We start from the raw sequence: 20,353 nt of genomic DNA, 5'->3' as shown, positions 1-20,353 counted from the left end.
TGACAATCGCCGTACGTTTCATAGGTCAGAGGTCACCTGAAGCCTGACAATTTCAGTCCTTTAAACTGCTTGTCATCAAGCACATTGTGTCTCAGCTTCTGACAGTGCACTGCAATAGCAAACATCAGAGTAGTTGATTATGTACCTCCATATTGGCAATGTATTATATACCCCGAGGAGCTGGAAAACAGTGTGCCAGTGAGATTTAAAGTAGAACTAAAGGCAAAAACCTTTTTTTTTTGGATAGAGTGAAGAGGGATTAGAACCCCTGTTCATTTTTATTGCTGTCTGTGCCCCTGTTAGGGAGATTCACCCTCTCTATTTGTCCAGTTTACCATTATTATTGAAAGTGAAAGTAAAAGAAAATTCCAAATTTTGTCCCCAGAAAAGTAGTAGAGGGGAAATCTTCCAATGGGCACACTAGTTCTGGTGAGCTGGGGGTCCCCAAGGGATTCCCTTATTTGCAGGGATTTGCATTTATTTCCTGTTTGGCTATGGGACAGGAAGTTAAGGGAAATCTCCTAAATGGGACACAGATGACGAAAAAAAAAAAAAAAAAAAAATCGGACAGGGGTTATAACCCTCCCTTGCTCTATCCAGAATGAAAAAAGCTTTGCCTATAGTTCTACTTTAACTGGCAGCAACCTTCAGATTTTTGGTGACCTCTGACCCTTGACACTTAAGCTGAATTCTCAGACACAGACGAAGTAAGAAAAGGTAAAAATAAAGCAAAATATTCAATTTTAAAGGTAGACCCAGTAATGGCTGGGCCTTGAGACCTGTCAGAGAATAAAAGGAGTGGTCAGTATGGAGCAATACAGACAGTGCAAGACAGATCCTTTAGAAGGCCCAAAGGCTGTTGATCATTAAATTTACAGTTCTTCATAAGCCCTTCCTGGGCTTATGAAGAACCAGAAAAATATAATATTACATCAATTCCAGATGCCTTCCAGCTAATAGCCTCATTTTGGGAAACCTGTTCTTCACCCCCCCTCATAGTTATGGATGAGAACTGTTAATTTCATTATGCGTATGGAAGAAATCCTAGCTTCGGATAACACTCTGGAACAATGGCTTATTTGGTTACACTACTCTAAATCTCTCTCCCTCTGTAATAGACTCATAAACAAAATACCCCCTACTGCCAACTGGGAAGTTACTCCACAACCTCATCACTCTCCTTCACATATCCTAAGATATATGGAACCATTCAATATTCTAAATCCCACCTCCCTTTTTTTTTTTCTTCATGGGCCAACTTTTCTTTACCAAGTTGCAAATCAAACATGGCATCTTTCTTGTTAGCTCACCAAAAGATTACGACTTTCAACCTTATATCCATCTATGAAACTACCCCTTCATACAAGAACCGTTACTGATCCTATGCTCAACCAGACAACCTTCCTGGAAAATACAAACCATGTATATCTTGTTTATCCTACTTACAGTTTACTATTACCTTGATGCCTTGCTGCTATACAGTGATATTTACCTTTCCCCTCACTATTCCTGAAGGTCTTTTTTTTCTAATACTATACCCCTTTTATTTTTAAATAAAACAGATTTAAAGTGATTATAAATAAAATAAATAAATAAATAAATAAATAAATAAATAAATAAAATGATAAACATGTCTATACTTAAAGTGATTGTAAAGGTTTGTTTAAAAAAAAAACAAAAAAACAAAAAAACAACTATGTTATACTTATCTGCTCTGTGCAGTTGGTTTTGCACAGAGCAGCCTGGATCCTCCTCTTCCCGGGTCCCTCTTTGCTGCTCCTGGCCCCTCCCTCCTATCGAGTGCCCCCTCAGCCAGCAGCTTCCTATAGGGGCACCTGAACCGGGTCAGAGCTCCATGTATCCATTCAGACATGGAGCTCCGACCTGCCCCCCTCTGCCCTGATTGGCTGACTGACTTTGATTGACAGCCGCAGGAGCAAATGGCACCGCTGCTGTGTCTCTGCCAACCAGGAGGAGTGTCCTGGACGGCTTAGACATTTGTGGACATCGCTGGAGAGAGATGGGGCTCAGGTAAGCATTAGGGGGTGCTGGGGAGGCTGCTGCTCACAAAAGGTTTTTTTAATCTTAATGTATAGAATGCATTAAGATAACAAATCTTGTGCCTTTACAATTCCTTTGACTGCTCTGTGGAATGGAATTGCACAGGGCAGCCTCGAACCTCCTCTTCTCAGCTCCCCCGTTGGCGCTCCTGGCACCTCTGCTTTGTACAGTGCCCCCATTGGAAGCCGCTTCCCATAGGGGCATTTGTGCGTGATCGTTCCGGATCCCTGCTGCTGTGCCTATAGATAGCAGGACTCTGCCCCCCCCCCCCCCCCCCCACCACTGGCTCTGATTAACAGCAGCAGGAGCCAATGGCTCCCTGTGCCCCAGCAAAGCCAGTAAGACCCAGAAGTGAGGGGAGAGGAGCTGCAGACGTGCACAGTGCTGGATCAAATGAGGGCTTAGGTAAGGAGTGAGGGGCCAATACTGATGCCTAAACAATTTTTACCTTAATGCAAGGAATGCATTAAGGTAAAAAATGTTTAGGCTTTTGAACCACTTTAACTATAAAAATACCACCAACTCTTAGAAAAACCATCAGTGTTGTGTTAATAAATCCATAACTGGATTAAATGAAAAACTTTTGATACCAATTTAAAGCACCTTTGCTGTGCTAAAAGGCCTTATTTAATCTGATTTGTAAATTAAAGGAAGATCAGAACTTTCAACAGAAAAACCTTGGTAATGCTCATCTAATTTTCATCATTTAGACCCTTATTCATGGCTTTCATCTGCAATCACAATATATGCCCACGATATTCTGGAATCCACAAGTTGTAAAGATGAGAGTTTAATATTTCTTCAATTAAAATTTAGAGTCAAATATATTTTTATTAAGTTTGCAAGGTTATACAGAGCCATTTAACACTGGCAAAACGTAATATGTAGCAATTGGCATGGTAGAAAACAATTTGTCTGTACACAAACTTATACATATAGAGAGCGGAGTATATAAGAATGAGTGTATACCAGTTTGGTTCAGATTCAATCCCATGGATAACATATAAATCATGCTACTGAACAACCACAGTTCCATAATTTCAACGTCTGCTGTTGTATCATAAAAAGGGATGGGAAGGAGAGAGTAGTGAAAAGAAGAAAGAGAGAGAGGGGAAGGGGAGAGGAAAGAAGGTGGGGAACGGGCAAGGGTAGGGGGGTCAAGTCAGGCTGGCAGGTCCAGGGGCAACACAACGGGCGCTCTAGGTTGAATTTATTTAGTCAGGTAGCTTTAGCAGACTTTTCAAGGCATTGGAGGTGGTGTAGTCAATCCATATTAGCCACATAGTTTGGAATTTATCGTAGGTGTCATTATCTAAGGCGATCATCTCCTCCATTCGCATGATATCGTTGACAATAGAGACCCAGGAGGATAGCGGTGGGGTAGTAGTAGTTTTCCAGTAAAGTGGTATGAGTTGTCTAGCTGCTGATAGGAAAAAACGAAGTAGGGATCGTTTCTGGGAGGGTATTGAACCTGGTAACATGGATAGCAGTGCCACTTCAGGCGTGGGCGTCGTGGGTTTATCATAGAGGCTACTGTACACGGCAAAAACCTGTGACCAAAACGGCTGGATGGCTTTGCACTCCCACCATATGTGGAGATAATTGCCCTCCGGGTCTCCACATCTCCAACAGGTCGTGGCAGTAGAGGGGAAAATTTTGTGTAACGATTGGGGGTCTCTGTACCATCGTGCCAAGAGCTTAAAATTTTTCTCTTGTATATGGCAAGATTCAATTAAAATTTAAACCATTTTGTCAAACATCAGACAGAAATGTTTTTTGTGCTTGGGGTCCCTGTACTTTGTAATGTCGTAAAAGCCACGTCATTTTGCCGTAACAGATCAAGTGTGTCGATTGTATAGAGTAACCCTCAGCCATAAAAGAAAAAAAACAATTAGTTACATACACGAGAAATACTAGAGAGGAACATAAAGAGAAAAACGGCAATGCAAAAGGTATCAAACTATAAAAAATACTGACATACCTCCAGCAAGCCAGCTTTCGTAGTCACCACCAACATGTCTGAATGACCTTCATCTTCCATGGTTAACAGCTCATCTACAGGAGATGATGTACGAAACTGGAAAGGAGTGCTTGCTCCCCGGATCTCACCTTTATGTGTCACATAACAGAACTGATAAAACTCTCCATCATCGTTAGGAAGATAGTATCCTAAAATGTGAAAAAAAGTTCAACATGCTATTAATGCCAAAAACTTTAGAAATGGGTGTTCCTCAAATGGGATAAAAATAAAATCTTTAATCTTGCTTTTCTGGTGTTTAAATGTAACTCTACCACCGTCTTGAAGCTTGATAATTTTTATTTTAATGAAATCTGAAAGAAAAAAAAAAGTACTTGCCAATTTAAAAACAAGTCCACAATGGGAACTTCCATATTTCTAACTAAAAGAAAAACTCCAGGAAAATAGAATTTCTGACTGCAGTTTCTTAGATTACAGTACAAGCCCTTTAATCATTATGACTGGGTTATATGCAGCTACCTTCACATGAATGGACACTGGCAAAAAAGAAAGGCTGCAGAGACATTCCCCTATGTTGGATTTATGGGCGTATAACACTAACTTTTTTCCCCTTAAAATCAGGGAAAAATTGTGGGTGCGTGTTATACGCCGATCCCCTGCCGATTTCCGTTGATTGTGAGCGGAGCGATCGTGCCGAGATACCCATAGCCGAGTGTACTCGGCTCTTCTCACAGTCATGCCCAGTTCGCCATTGGACCTGTGTTATGTCCATCATAGGGCGGGACTGGGCGTGACTGTGAGCGGAGCCGAGAACAGCCGAGTACACTCGGCTATGTGCATCTCGGCTCCGCCCAGTCCCTGCGATCTCGGCGGCGCTCGCTCCGCCCTGCCCTGCCGAGTCCCTCCGCTGCGCCATATTAAAATCTGTGCAAGGCTGCACTGGGGCAAGGCTGCAATGGACACTGGGGAAGGCTGCACTGACATGGCTGCAAGGCTGCACTGACAAGGCTGCAATGGACACTGGGGAAGGCTGCACTAACAAGGCAGCACTGACATGGCTGCAAAGCTGCACTGGGGAAAGGCTGCACTGACAAGGCTTCAATGACATTGACAAGGCTGCAGATGGATGGACACTGATAAGGCTGCATTGATGAGCATTTAAATGTAAGTTTTTTTCCCTTAAACTTCCCTCCTAAAAGTTATTTCCTTAAAATTCCCTCCTAAACTTGGGGTCCGTGTTATAAACCGGCGCGTGTTATACGCCGATAAATACGGTAATTTCAGAACTTTTCCACCTTTAATGTGACCTTTAAACTGCACAACTCAGTTGAACAACAAACTGAAATCTTTTAGGTGGAGGGAAGTAAAAATAAAATAATATGGTTGCATAAGTATGCACACCCTTAACCACTTCCCGCCCGCCCTATAGCGGATTGACGTCCGGGAAGTGGTTGTGTTATCCTGACTGGACGTCATATGACGTCCAGCAGGATAACATGCCGCAGCGCGCCCCCGGGGGCGCGCATCCGGCGATCGGTGGAGCGGTGTGTCAGTCTGACACACCGCTACACTGATCTTGGTAAAAAGCCTCCGGCGGAGGCTCTTTGCCACGTGATCAGCCGTGTCCAATCACGGCTGATCACGCTGTCAATAGGAAGAGCCGTTGATCGGCTCTTCCTCACTCGCGTCTGACAGACGCGAGTAGAGGAGAGCCGATCGGCGGCTCTCTTGGCAGGGGGGGTCTGCGCTGATTGTTTATCAGCGCAGCCCCCCCTCAGATCACCCCACTGGACTACCAGGGATGCCACTAGGACCACCAGGGAAGGGGCAACGTGGATGGCCAGGTATGTACCCCATGGCCATCCACATGTGCCCAATCTGTGCCAATCAGTGCCCACAAATGGGCACTGATTGGCACTATTATGTCCATGATATGCCCAGATTTGCCCAGCAATGCTCTATCAGTGCCACCTGCCATTGCCCATCTGTGCCACCTGTCATTGCCCATCTGTGCCACCTGTCATTGCCCATCAGTGCCACCTGTCAGTGCCCATCAGTGCCCACCTATCAGTGCCCATCAGTGCCACACATACGTACCCATCAGTACCACCCATATATACCAATCAATGCCACCTACGAGTGCCCATCAGTGCCGCCTATGTGTGCCCGTCGGTGCCACCTATGAGTGCCCATCAGTGCCGCATACCAGTGCCACCTATCAGTGCCCATCAGTGCCACCTATCAGTACCCATCAGTGCCGCCTATCAGTGCCCATCATCAGTGCCCATCATCAGTGCCCGTTAGTGCCACCTCATCAGTGCCACCTCATTGGTGCCCATCAGTGCCGCCGTATCAGTGCCCATCTGTGCCGCCGTATCAGTGCCCATTATTGAAGGAGAAAGCGTACTTATTTACAAAAAAATTTAACAGAAACAAAGAAAAACTTGTTTTTTTTCGAAATTTTCGGTCTTTTTTTATTTGTTGCGCAAAAAATAAAAACCGCAGAGGTGATCAAATACCACCAAAAGAAAGCTCTATTTGTGGGAACAAAATGATAAAAAATTTGTTTGGGTACAGTGTAGCATGACCGCGCAATTGTCATTCAAATTGCAACAGCGCTGAAAGGTGAAAATTGGGCTGGGCGGGAAGGTGTCTAAGTGCCTGGTATTGAAGTGGTTAAACTAATACTTTGTTGAAGCACCTTTTGATTTTATTACAGCACTCAGTCTTTTTGGGTATGAGTCTACCAGCAGTCACATCTTGACTTGGCAATATTTGCCAACTCTTCTTTGCAAAAACACTCCAAATATGTCAGATTGCGAGGGCATCTCCTGTGCACAGCACTCTTCAGATCACCCCACAAATTTTCAATCAAATTCAGGTCTGGGCTCTGGCTGGGCCAGTACAAAACTTTAATCTTCTTCGGTGAAGCCATTCCTTTGTTGATTTGGATGTATGCTTTGGGTCGTTGTCATGCCGAAAGAAGAAGTTCCTCTTCATGTTCAGTTTTCTAGCAGAAACCTGAAGGTGTTGTGCCAATATTGACTGGTATTTGGAACTGTTCATAATTCCCTATACCTTGACTAAGGTCCCTGTTCCAGCTGAAGAAAAAAGCCCCAAAGCATGATGCTGCCACCACAATGCTTCACTGTGGGTATGGTGTTCTTTTGGTGATGTGCAGTGTTTGTGCCAAACATATCTTTTGGAATTATGGCCAAAAAGTTCAACCTTGGTTTCATCAGACCATAACGCATTTTCCCACATGCTTTTGGGATACTTGAGATGTGTTTTTTCAAAATTTAGCCGAGCTTGGATGTTTATCTTCGTAAGCAAAGGCTTTCGTCTTGCCACTCTATCTCATGGTCCAGACATATGAAGAATATGGGAGATTGTCGTCACATGTACCATACAGCCAGTACTTGCCAGCTTTTCCTGCAGCTCCTTTAATGTTGCTGTAGGCCTCTTGGCAGCCTCCCTGACCAGTTTTCCTCTTATCTTTTCATCAATTTTGGAGGGACGTCAGTTCTTGGTAATGTCACTATTGTGCCATATTTTCTCCACTTGATGATGACTGTCTTCACTGTGTTCCATAGTATATCTAATGCCTTTGAAATTCTTTTGTACCCTTCTCCTGACTGATACCTTTTAACAATGAGATCCCTCTGATGCTTTGGAAGCTCTCTGCAGACCATGGCTTCTGCTGTAGGATGCGACTAAGAAAATGTCAGGAAGGACCTACTAGAACAGCTGAACTTTATTTGGGGTTAATCAGAGGCACTTTAAAATGTGTACTGACTCCTTTTTAACAGGAGTTTGAATGTGATTACTTAATTCTGAACACAGCTACATCCCCAGTTTTAAGAGGGTGTGCACACTTATGCAACCACATTATTTTAGTTTTTTTATTTTTGCCCCCCGTCCCCCTAAATGATTTCAGTTTGTTTTTCAAGGTGGAAAAAGTTCTGAAATGATGTCTCATTTTTTTACAGCACATAAACCTGACATTTTAACAGGGGTGTGTGGACTTTTTATATCCACTGTATATATAACTCTTCCCAATCCCAGCTAGCCTCAGTTTTGTAGCAATCAATAGAGAGACCCTAGCAACAGAGGGAAGAGAACTCTGTCCCATACTGTACTCTAAGAAATAGATTTTAGTGGGAAACTTTAATTATTAGGACTGACATCCAAAACCAGTCCAACTGAGGGGTGGGCAACACCGACAGGCCCACAAATGGTTCGAGAAGGCTTGACAGACTCAGAGCAGCATGTAGCAGAGGTGGTCGGAACATCCACCTGGTAGAACTTAACAAATGTGTCAATAGAAGCCCAGGTGGTATCCTTGTGCATATGAGAAACAGAAGCCTAATGCTGAAAAGCACACGAAGCACAGATCTGGTAAAGTGTGCTTTAAAGTAGAACTATGTAAATCTTTTTTCATTTTTGACAGCATAAGGAAGGTTATAACCCCTGTCAGGGTTTTCCCCCCACCAACTGTTACTCATTGGGGAGATTTCCTTTTACTTTCTGTCCCAAAGCCAAAACAGAAAGTCATAGGAAATCCCACCAAAGTGAGGGAATCCTTCGGTTGCCACCAGGGTCACCAGAACTAGTGTCCCCATTGAAAGATTTCTCCCATATTAGTTCTGGGGACAAACCAAAATTAGTGATTTTCTTTTACTTTCACTTTTGATATTAGTAAACATGGCAAATAGAGAGGGTGAATCTTCTGAACGGGGACACAGACAATAATAAAAATCCGACAAGTGTTCTAATTTTTCTCCACTCTATCCAAAACTGAAAAAAAAAGTTGTGGGGTATGAATACAAATGGGCGCAAGACCATTTGTCCCGTGCTACCAGAATGATAGCAGCAGTCTGGGGTGAAATTGAACGTTTGGCACATCCTTCAAAGGAGGCACGCATTAGACCCAAGACCCACATATATACACAAAATCAGGGCTTCCTCTGTGCTTAGGAATGCTAATGAAGAGACTGAAGTTGGTCTCTTCACTCAGAGGAGTTTGGGCAGGGCCATGCTCAAAGTCAGGCCCAGGTACTCCAATTTGTGAGGTGGGTCAAGCAATTCATTTCCTCAAATCGAGGATCCAATCAAAGCCTGCAAAGTCTGCACTGTCTGTTGGATGCCATCTATCAGGCAGGGAGGACTTTTAGTTAAAACAGAAAGTTGTCCAGGTACTCTAAAACCTAAATCTCCTGCACACAGAGCAAAGCCATAACCAGGCCAAGTTTGGTGAGAACCCATGGGACTGTGGACAGGCCAAAAGGGAAAGATAAAATATTGGTAAACCAATTGTCTATGGCAAAGCACAGATAGTACCGATGAGTTGGAAAGACAGGATTGTGTAAGAAAAGCATCCCAGATGTCTGTTAAAGAATAACTAAAGACAAAACTTTTTTTTAGTTTTGGATAGAGTGGAGAGAAATTAGAACCCCTGTCAGGTTTTTATTGCTGTCCGTGCCCCTGTTAGCGAGATGCATCCCCTTTATTTGCCCTGTTTACCATTATCTTTGAAAGTTAAAGTAAAACAAAATCCCAAATTTTGGGTTGTCCCCAGAAAAGTATCATTAGGGAAAATATTCCAATAGGGACATGACACTAATTCTGGTAACATGGGGGTCCCCAAAAAATCCCCTTATTTTGTAGGGATTTCCTCTCACTTCCTGTTTGACTAGGAGACAGGAAGTGAAGGTAAATCTCTGCAATGGAACACAGAAAAAATCTGACAAGGGTTTTAAACCTCCCTTACTTTATCCAAAATGAAAAAATAAAGCTTTGCCTATAGTACTACTTTAAAGGGTAACTTCACTTTTCTGGGGAAAAAATAGCAAAGAAAGAAAAAATAATATAGCGTATACAATTGTGACACAAGTTGTATTGTACTGGAATGTTATTAAAAATTACCTTTCCTTTTCAATCTGCAGCCGCTGTAATTTGCTGAAAATGCAATGCAATATGGCTACCTGGAGGTGTTCTGTACACAGAATGTGTACTGAACACACCCCAGAAACATAATTTCCTGTTGTGTGATTGGCTCACTGATTTACCCAAAAGTCTTCACTAAGATACAAGTCAGATTTCAGACATTCCTGGAGCAAAAATGTCATTTTTGGTGAGATACTCCCAAGAGGAGCCTGTCTAAAGGGATGCAGGCCCAGCAGTTTTCCTCATTAGTGACCTGCAGGTGCACAGCTGATTGATAATTATGAAACCACTCCCATTAGATTAATTTCCCACATGGGCACAGAGAAACACAGTGGGATTTCTTCAGAATAACAAAGGGTAGGAATCTGCAACAAACTGTGTTATAATCCTTGCAATGTACATATATCACTCAAGAGGGGAATGTTTTTTTTCTCAACAAAAGTAGAGTTACGCTTTAAGGCTAGAATGTCCCCAGAAAGAAAGGCAATGACTGACCTGGTATTTTCCATGCAGGCCTTTGAACCCACAGAAACCAGTTGACAGTCTTCAGACCCAAAAGAGCCTGGACTCCTCTGTTAGGTTTGGGAACCATAAAAAGTTCAATTAGAAAACTTGAAATCATTCTTCTATTGGTAAAGGGGTAATGATCGCTTGAGAAAATAGCTATTGGATGGCAGCAATCAGATTTGCCCACTGTGATAGGGATGGAGACAAAAGAAGCAGAGGGAGGCCGTGTGCAAAACTCCAGTTTGTAGGTCCTGCAAATGACACTCTGCACCCATGTATCTGAGATCTTCTGGGATGAGAAGGCCAAGAAAGCCAAAAGATGTCCCCCACTTTTAGAAGTCTGGGCGCTCCTTCACTGCTAAAAGGGAATGGAATCAGTTTTGGCTGGTTTGGACGGCTATGTCTTCTTAAAAACGTACATTCCAGGCTAAAGTCTCCTACACATGGTGCGAATGTTGGCCAACCGTTCGTCTGATTTTTTTTCTAAGGGCGTGTGCCAGGATGTTGTCTTGCATACTAACGGTACACAAATGTCGTGCAACAAACACGAACGTAGTGACGTACTACGAGGAATTTCAGCTCTTGAGCGTCACCCTTTGGGCCCCCTTCTGCTAATTTTGTGTTTGGTGAGCATTGATTCCGAGCATGCGCGTTTGTACTTTCGTGTGACGGATTTGTGTACTGACCATACGAAAATCTGATGGCAAACCGTTGTCTGCCAAAAATTTACCAGCCTGCCATCCAACATTTGTTGGCCGAAAGTTGGACAACAATTGTCAAAAGGAGCGTACTAACGGTAAGATTTTAGGACGACAGTCTGTCAACAGACAATCCCCTGCCAACAATCGTACCGTGTGTACAAGGCTTAAGACTTGGGATTGGAAAACTGGGAGGGACAAAATAAACCCTTTCTGACCACAAGAGTAGAAGTGCTGCTGGTAAAGGCACATGGTGCCTACAGGTAGCACTGGTAGTTGTCTTCAACGGGCAACTCAAAGAATTTCTTGCATGGGGGCTCAGCTGACCAGCATTGAAATGGTAACTCGATTTTTGTGGGGGGAAAAAATATCAAATTAAAAAAAATAAAAGAATATAGCACATACAGTTGCTACACAAGCCATATTGTAATTTAATGTTATTAAAAATGAAGTTTCCCTTTTGATCTGCAGTGCTGTAATTTTCTGTAAAATTCAATGCAATATTGGCAATATGGGGGTTGTTCTGTACAAAGTTGGTGTACGGAAAAACCCCCAGAAATGTAATTAACTGCTTGTGTGATTGGCTCACTGATTTTCCCAGAAGTCTGTGCCAAGATACAAGTTATATTTTGGGCATCCTCTGCATCAAAAATTTAATTTTTGGTGAGACTCCCGAAAGGTTAAGGACGTCTAAAGGGAGTCAGACCCTGCAAAATTTCTCATTAGAACCCTGCAATTGCATCAGCTGATTGACAATGAAAATCACTACTATTCAGATTCACTTTGCACATCTACACAAACAGCTACAGTATTTCTTCAGAGCAACAAAAGCTAGGAATCTGCAGTAACATTTTTTAAACTCATAGCAATGTACATAGATCACACAGAGGGGCTTGTTTTTTTTCCAACATAGTTGGAGTTACTCTTCAAGCCCAAAAAATCCAGGGAATGTGAATTGAGAGCTGGCTAACCCTGTATATCTGACGGTGTATCCACCATAGCATTCACGCAATAGCATAAGGCCTCACGTAAAAGTCTTACTGTGGCCACAGGCATCCGTGAGGATGGATCTAGGATTTTGGATCGTGTGCATAGTCCAGACAGCCATCTGGCAGGCTGCCATAGAAGTAACTGCAGGTTGCATGGTAGGGCCCAAGCAAGGAAAAGGGAGCTTTAAGGCGTCCACTTACATGGCCGTTTAGCCACAAACTGGATTTCAGCAGCATGAATTATAGCTGGAATGAAAGGTGCTGCTCAGCCTGTATAAAGTATTGACAGGCCGACAGCAGCTATCGCCGCACATATGTAGCCGCACACCAAGCAGTTACATGCCTTTAGTGACAGATTTCTGAGTCTAGATGCAGTCAGATGCGTTTATACAGGCTGAGCGGTTGTGCAAAGGAGGCCTTAAGTGGGCATCTAACCTCTTGTCTACTGGGTCTATGAACAGGAAATTATCCTCTACAGGGAAAATGAGCGTCTTGTTGAAGCAAGAATGGTAAGATGTACCACAGGAACAGCCCATTTATGCTGGAAACTTTCCTCAGTAGGATACTGTATAGGAAAAGGTTTCGGGGGAATAAAAATCTTCTCATACAGGACAGGCTGTAACAGCAAGTTGACTGGAAAAGTTGTGGTTATTTTAGGTAATTAAAGGACCCCATATTGGATACCTTAGTGTGAACAGAGTACAACTGCTCCAATGATTAGCAAGGACATACAGCATCAATAAGGGTAGCAATTGTATTTCTCAGCTTGGATAAAATCTCTGTTACAGGTGTGTCATCTTGATCCAATTCCTTAGAAGAAGAAGAAGGATCATCCTCAACTGCTTTCTCCTCTTTAGGTAATGTTTCTGGCTCAAGGGCAAAATCAAAAAACAATTCAGGAGGGGTGATCAAATGTGGCACTGCTGTGACCCAACTGTTTTTATAAGACCCTCAATAAGACCAGAAATTTTGTCTATAAAATCTGACATACTGTATCACCTGATGGGGTAGAAAATTCCTCTCTGGATAGAATGAGGAAGCTGGTTTGGCAAATGGGCCAGCTGAATAGCCAGAGGAAGGCAGAAAGTAATAGGACAACCATCAATACCTCCTCTGAATGGATAATCTATCACTCCTAATGAAGCCAAGCTCAGCCTGAGCTAGAAAGTCCATCTGATCCTTTTCCCCACACTTCAGATCTGCCAAGCTTGTGAAATGTTGCCCCCCAGAGGGGTACTCCAATTGTAACTTGTGGAATATCTATTAGCTTGGCAAGTATCATAGAGATGTATAGGTGATATATTTATTTAACAATGACAATGTGTGGGCTGTATTTTGGTCTTTATTAGTTTAATTTGTTCCTCCATTTTTAAGTTACGCTGATCTGTGTGACAGTTTGTCTCTGTCATTTTAAACAAAGATGATCTTTTAGAGGGGTACTCAAGACCCCAACTGCAATAGAGGAGGAAGGGGTGATATCTCGATGCCAAGCACTTTTAGGCCACAGTAATGTAGATATTGCCCGCAGGAAAGAGCCAGGAGATCTTGCAAGAAGAAGCAGGACTGCAGCCACAGTGACTCCATTGAGAATGAGGCAGCACAGCTGCAGTAAATGCTTGGTTTTGCTCGGTTTTGCACAGGTGTGCTAGGCACCAAATGGGGGATGTGCACAGGGACAGTAGCACAGAAAAAAAATGGTGCCAAGTTTTAATAATTTAATAAGCCTAAGCACGCCTGGACTCCCTGCTGCGACCACTGAAAGGATGCAACATTACAAGCCGGTCCTTTCATCCAGTGAGGTTTGGTTACAGGCCTCAAAGGTACAGCAAGATAATGGATCAAAGACTCTTCTTGGTGGTATATCATCATTCAGAGAAAGAGACAGAGAGAAGCGTCCACCAAAGAAGGTAAGCTTATCCTAGTAAAGGGAAGAGGTCTGTCACCTAAACACACCTAGCAAACAAAATGAGACTAGCTAGAAGTGGGAGGGGTTATACCTAGAAGAATATCCCTCTAATTTTTTTTTTTTTCCCAGTTTAAAATCACATGAAGACAGCTGCATATTAACCAGTCAAAATAATTAAAGACCCTGTGTCTCTTACTGTACAACTAAGAAAACTTTTTATAAAAATATTTTCCTAAGTTACAAATAGTTAAATCCTAGCTTGCTGCCTAAAGTCTGCCAAAGCACTGGAAGTATAGCAAAAGCTATGCTAATGACTCTCAATGAAACGGTTAGGCTCCATGCACACTGAAGCTCATAAACGGCCGTTTTTGGGAGTTTGGGTGTTTTTTTTAACAGCCCATAAACTCCCCTCTATGTTATCCTGTGTGTCCATGCACACATGGACGTTTTTGGGTGTTTATCAGTAGTGGAGTTCATGGGCTGTTTTCTGAATGCCATAAAATCGCGTTCAGGAGACGTTTTTCTGACCACAAAAAATGGCAAATGCTCATAAAGGTCGATAAACGCGGCTAACCAGCGCTTAACGTTTTTGATCCATTGAGAAAAAAAAAAAAAAAACAGAAAAACGCTAAAAAACGCTATTGCAAAAACGTTAAAAAAACTTTGAAAGACTCACTGCAAAGCTACTGGCGTTTTAATAATGTTTTACCGTCCAGTGTGCATGCAGCCTAAATTGTAAATAACAGGCAGCAATCCAGGAGGCAGCATACACTTCCTGAGATTTAACCATATGTATCCCAGCAGATTTTTTTTAAAAGCTTTTCGTGGAGTTCATCTTAGAAGGAGAAATTGGGGGTATAGAAAGAAAAAAAAAAGAAAAACCTTCATACTCACCTCTATGTCCCATATCAGCTCTAAGTCCCAAAACTGAGCGAGCACACGATCGCCAAGTTTTCAAGTCTGCTTTGAGCGGAGAGCACTGATTGTTAGTCACCACTCTCCACCCTGCTCCCCCAACGCTCACTGAAGCACCGGGCTGGAGAGGGGGCAGGCGCGCCTGGCTTTACCTTTCAGCCGTGCACTGAAAGCCAAAGCAAGCTGTTAATCATACAGCTGAGTGGATCCCGACAATATGGTCAGGATCGTTCCAGAGCCTGGACTGGCTCTGTGACATCTATTGCCCTCTATCAGCCGACTCTGGGTCACAGGAGAGCAAAAGTAAGTACACTCCTGCGACCCACAAGAGAAGTATGACAAAAAAAGCTTTAGCCATGCTTCTCTTTTAACAGGTTTCCTTAAGGGATAGGTTAAAATCCTCTAGCAAAAATAGTTAAATAGTTAGAACACATCATTGGGCAGGAGGGATGTATACATAGCGGCTATTACCAAGCTTTCAAGCACACTGAAGGAATTTTATGGATAAGGAGAACATGAAATGACATTTCTATTCCAGGAACTAGGTACTTTGGGTTGTATTAGCACAAATATTTATCCTGGAACACAGTAAAGCTCTTGAGCACATTTTGTCTGGGTACTTTTGGACGTTTTCACATTGCAAGCATTTTGCACAGCCCCTAGAAATGGGACACTTTAGCAGCAGCTATTTAAAACATAAAAAAAAAAAAAAACTGCAGTTTTTCTATCAACAGCGTATCCAGTTTGGCCAAGTATTAAATTTAGCCTGCAAGTTTTCGGGAAACACCATATTCAAGAAATCCCTGCACAAACTCACAATCAAAGACCATGTGCTGGCTATGGAGAGCCGGTATGTTAAAACATGAGAAAGGATTTCATTCAGAAATACAACTGGAACCACATTTCATTGCAACTAAGTTTTAAAATAAGCAGACTGCCATGTGTGGATATAGCAAACAGAGCTAAATTCATAAAAGCAACAGAAATGTAAACCTTAAAGGGGTTCCAAAGGCAGAACGTTTTTACCCTAATGCATTCTATGCATTATGGTGTAAAAAAAAACAAAAAACAACAACTTCTGTTTGCAGCTCCCCCACCCAATCCCCCTTATACTTACCCGAGCCCAATGCCAATCTATCCCTGCTGCGCTCTCTCTCTCTCTCTCACTACTCATTGGCTCAGACACAGCAGTGGGAGCCCTTGGCTCCTGCTGCTATCAATGACAGCTAGTGAGGAGGGAGCAGGGCTAAGCTGCACTGTGTGTGTCAATGGACACACAGAGTACAGCTCGGGAGTGAGCCTGCATGAGTGCCCCCAAAACAAGTGGCTTGCTCTGGGGGCAATAGGTGGGGAAAGGAGTGCTGGTGGGGGACCCAAGAACAGGGGGATCAGGGCTGCTTTGTGCAAAACCATTGCACAGAGCAGGCAAGTATACACTGTTTGTTTTTGTTTTTGTTTTTTAAATGTTATCTTTACAATCACTTCAAAGTCTAACTAAAGGGAAAACTTTTTTTTCCTTTTTCACTTTGGATTGATTACTGGAGGGTTATAACCCTGTCCGTTTTGTTTTTTTTGCCATCTGTGTCTCACAGGGGAGATTTTCCTTCACTTCCTGTCCTATAGCCCAAAAGGGGAAGTGAGACAAAATCCCTACATAGTGATGGAATCCTGGCATGTCACCAGAACTAGTGTCCCCGTTGGAAGATTTCTCCTTTATTACTGTTCTGGTAACAGGGGGCACAGACAGCAATAAAATCTTGACATGTGATCTAGTTCCTGTCCCCTCTATCCAAAACTAGAAAATAAAAAAAGTTGTGCTTTTAATTACACTTTAAGGTGATTGCAATCTAACGATATACTTATAATCAAACATGAAAATGGCCTCAAATGACAACAATAATTGATGGGCAGCTTAGATGTCCCACTAGAATTGACAGAATTCTTATCTTTTGACTGGTACCAATTTCTCTCACTGGTAATACCATTTCCACCAATTCCTCCAACGGAAAAGCCTGGGTTGACTCTGATGCCCAAGAACTAATGCCTCGTGAAGATATGACAATTCACCAAATAGAGCTCTAATCCAACAAGCACTTAACAACCCCGCTGGTCTTCAGATGGTGGCGCAGGAAAGGGGTTAAATAGATCTATGAACTCCTTACTATCGACGGCATTAGGATTAAATCCTTTCAATATCTACAAGAACACTGGCAATTACTAGCTGCAGAATACTTCTGGTACATCCAAATCAACCATCATGTTCGTTGCTTGCTTCAATGCCATGAAGAATTGCCTCAGCGTATAACCCCTTTCTAAAATCGCTACCGGAAAGGATCCCTATCTAAAAGGCCCAGTCTCAGACTTTTTACGCATCCCTGACTGACCTGATAGCCATATAAGAGCATGAGCCAGGGCCTAAATGGGCCGCAAGCCTAGGCAGAAACCCTGATCACACTATCTGGAGCAAGATCTAGTTGGCTTCCTCTAAGTGCTCTCGGAACATCTTTGCCGGAGAAAATGCTTATAAAACTACTCTTGCTGTGGTATATGACCCCTGACCACTTATCCAAGCTCACCCCTTCAGTGCTTCCAAGGCTGCAGGGAACAAGGCACTCACCTCACTCTACTCCACCTCTGGCAGATCTGCTCCAAGGTGACAATTCGGTTCTGCACATAAGTCTACAATATGATCGAGTCTGTCCTAAATGTCTCTTTAGCTGGAATCCCCTAGGAAGCATTTTATGCTTGAACCGACTCCGTCCCTCACCAAACCAAAGAAAGCTGGTTGGGTTTGTGTTCCTAGCTGCCCAGCAGACTTTAGCTAGATTATGGAGACAACCATTTCTCAACTATACTTCAAGTTAAGCACAGGCTTCATGGAACTATGGTGGATGAAAAGCTCACCTCCATTCTGGATGATACCCACCCCAAGTTCCCAAAAGTCTGGGATCCTTGGATCACATACAGTACCTAAGAGAACATAGACTGCACCTTGCTTTCTGTGTGACCATATGTACTTGCTACAGACATAATAACCTGATCGGACTGTGCAGGACTTCCTTCTGTCAACATCCCTTTTGAATGGTCAGAAATTAACATGAACATCTTGGAACTGCAAAAGAGCACTGCTCCCAGGACCTTATAGGAGCTTGTACCAAGAGTTTCTAAACAATTTTATAATTTGTATAAATCTGACAACAGGTAAGTGAACAACGGAAGTAGCCAGAAACAATGTAATTTCAAGAAACAAAACTGGAAAAAAAGAACCAAGAGGACAGATTTTGCTTCCAATTGCTCAATGTGGGCGAGGATAGAAGAAAAACATGGTGCTGAGAAAGACAGCCTCCAGGGAGACTAAGTGGTATCTCAGTACTTAGCAAACACTAGAGCACATCATCTTCTTTATAAAGGAAGCAGGATGTGAAGGAAAGGGTTTTTAAAGAAGAACTCCAGGTATAGACATTTTTTCTTAGTTACATTGGTCCAGCTTGGACCAATGCAACTATGCATATGCCATACATGTGGGAATCCTCATGAAATCAGGAAATCACTGTAGCAGATACCGCTAATCCAGTAATCGCCACCAGCTTCCAGACCCCTGTGCAGAGCAGCTGCCCTGCTACATTCTAATCACAGAGGGGTACAACCCCTTGGCATGAGTACCATTCAAAAATCGCTTTGCACTTTCAAAAATAAATGAAAAGCGTTCTATGATTTGAAGAGGTGGAGAGACAGGGCAGTGATGCTTTGCATTATTTGAGAAAATTCCCAATGGCCAAACTCCTGAGTTCAGAATGCAGCCTCGTGGCACAGGATCCAGAAGCTAGTGGAGGTCACTGGATCTAGAGGGATCCCAAAGTATGGTATATGAATACATACATTGGACCAAGCTGGACCATTACAACTATGTAAAAATGTCCATACCTGGAATTCTTCTTTAAAGTTTGTAAGGTACAGGAAAAAAAACTAATACATACCTTAAGTTCAAGAGCTTAATAACTGTTCATCATATTGAAGTTGAAAAAAATAAATATGTTATGAGCAACTGCCTGACTCATTTCTGTTGGTTCCAGTGCATTTGAGCTATATGCACCATTTTATTAAAAATAGCTCTACAAGCTTTGCCAAATTACAGGTCAGCTGCATGTTGCACTTGTGAAGATCAAGGAAATACTACTGTTTCAGTGCCTGATTGTAACCGCATGCTTTTGTAACTTGGCTCACTCATGTCTCATATGGACATTTAATACAGAACTTCATAAAACTCTGCTTTTATGCATGTGAAAAAATGGGCTGCTCAGTATATCCATCCAAACTCAGTTTATGACCTAACCGCTAGTTTACACAGGTGGAAGCACCCAGCTGTTATTGGACAGCAGTTCAAGACTTTGCTGGGGTGCTCAATGAACAGGTGAATTATCTGGGGACACACAACAAACTCAAGCCAAGACTACAGAAAAAACGTCTAAAACATAAAAAAGCATTACAAAAAAAAAAAAAATCAGAAAGGGGAATCATAAATGTAACCATTTAAACACAAAATTTTCTTTTGTGCCATTATACATGTTTACATCAGACCTTTAATTTTGTATTAGATATAATAATGCAAGATAGAGACATTTAGAAAGGGAAGTATGGTGTTTGTATTTTTCAGTATTTAACCTTTTTGCTGCCAGAACGGTATTTGTATTTTTTGCACACGTTTAGAAAAATAACTTTGGTCCTAAAGATGATGTAAACCCCCCAAACATTATATATTTTCTGAAAAGACACCCTAGAAAATAAAATAATGGTAGTTCCAATTTTTTATGTCACACGATATTACCGCAAAGGTTTCAGTGAAAAACATGCTAAGGTGAATTTTAGGGCAAACAAGCACAATAAATTACCCTAATTTTGGTAAAATATAAAAGATGAGATTGCGCTCAGTAAATAGATACCCAACATACCAAACCTTAAATTTGTGTGCGCCCGTGAAATGGCGACAAACTTTAGTACCCTATATTTTCTATAGGTGATGCTTCAAAAGCCCCCTATAGGTGTCAGTTTAGTGTTATGGAGGAGATCTTGTGCTAGAATTATTGCTCTTACTCTGGCATGTGCTGCGATATATAACATGTGTATCGCAATCAACGTTTTCACACGTAGGCACCCCCGACACATGTGTTTACGTCCCTACATGTGTATATGTGGAGGTGAGGGGCCTCAAAATTTTTTGGAAGGGGGGGGTTTATGTGCCTGGGTGTAGCCTAATTTTTTTGCAAAAAAAATAAAAACCGTGATTTGTTTTTTTTAGGTAACAGGTTCTTCCACTGAATGTATAGCAATGCAGATCGCATTGTAAAATATTCCT

The 20,353-nt window shown here is 42.4% G+C and overlaps 1 protein-coding gene across 2 annotated transcripts in view; it reads right to left on the bottom strand.

The window, feature by feature from the left end:
- The window catches only part of TAX1BP1 (Tax1 binding protein 1), a 203,629-nt gene that overhangs the window by 132,811 nt on the left and 50,465 nt on the right, over positions 1–20,353 (bottom strand). For both annotated transcript variants that reach the window (XM_073630158.1, XM_073630159.1), the window contains exon 4: positions 4,043–4,230. In XM_073630158.1, coding sequence (XP_073486259.1) covers positions 4,043–4,230 — 188 coding nt within the window. The remainder of the gene's footprint in view (positions 1–4,042; positions 4,231–20,353) is intronic.

The sequence above is a fragment of the Aquarana catesbeiana genome, linkage group LG05 (genome assembly GCF_042186555.1).
Source record: "Aquarana catesbeiana isolate 2022-GZ linkage group LG05, ASM4218655v1, whole genome shotgun sequence".
Lineage (NCBI taxonomy): Eukaryota > Metazoa > Chordata > Amphibia > Anura > Ranidae > Aquarana > Aquarana catesbeiana.
This window is presented reverse-complemented; position numbering and strand designations above follow the sequence as displayed.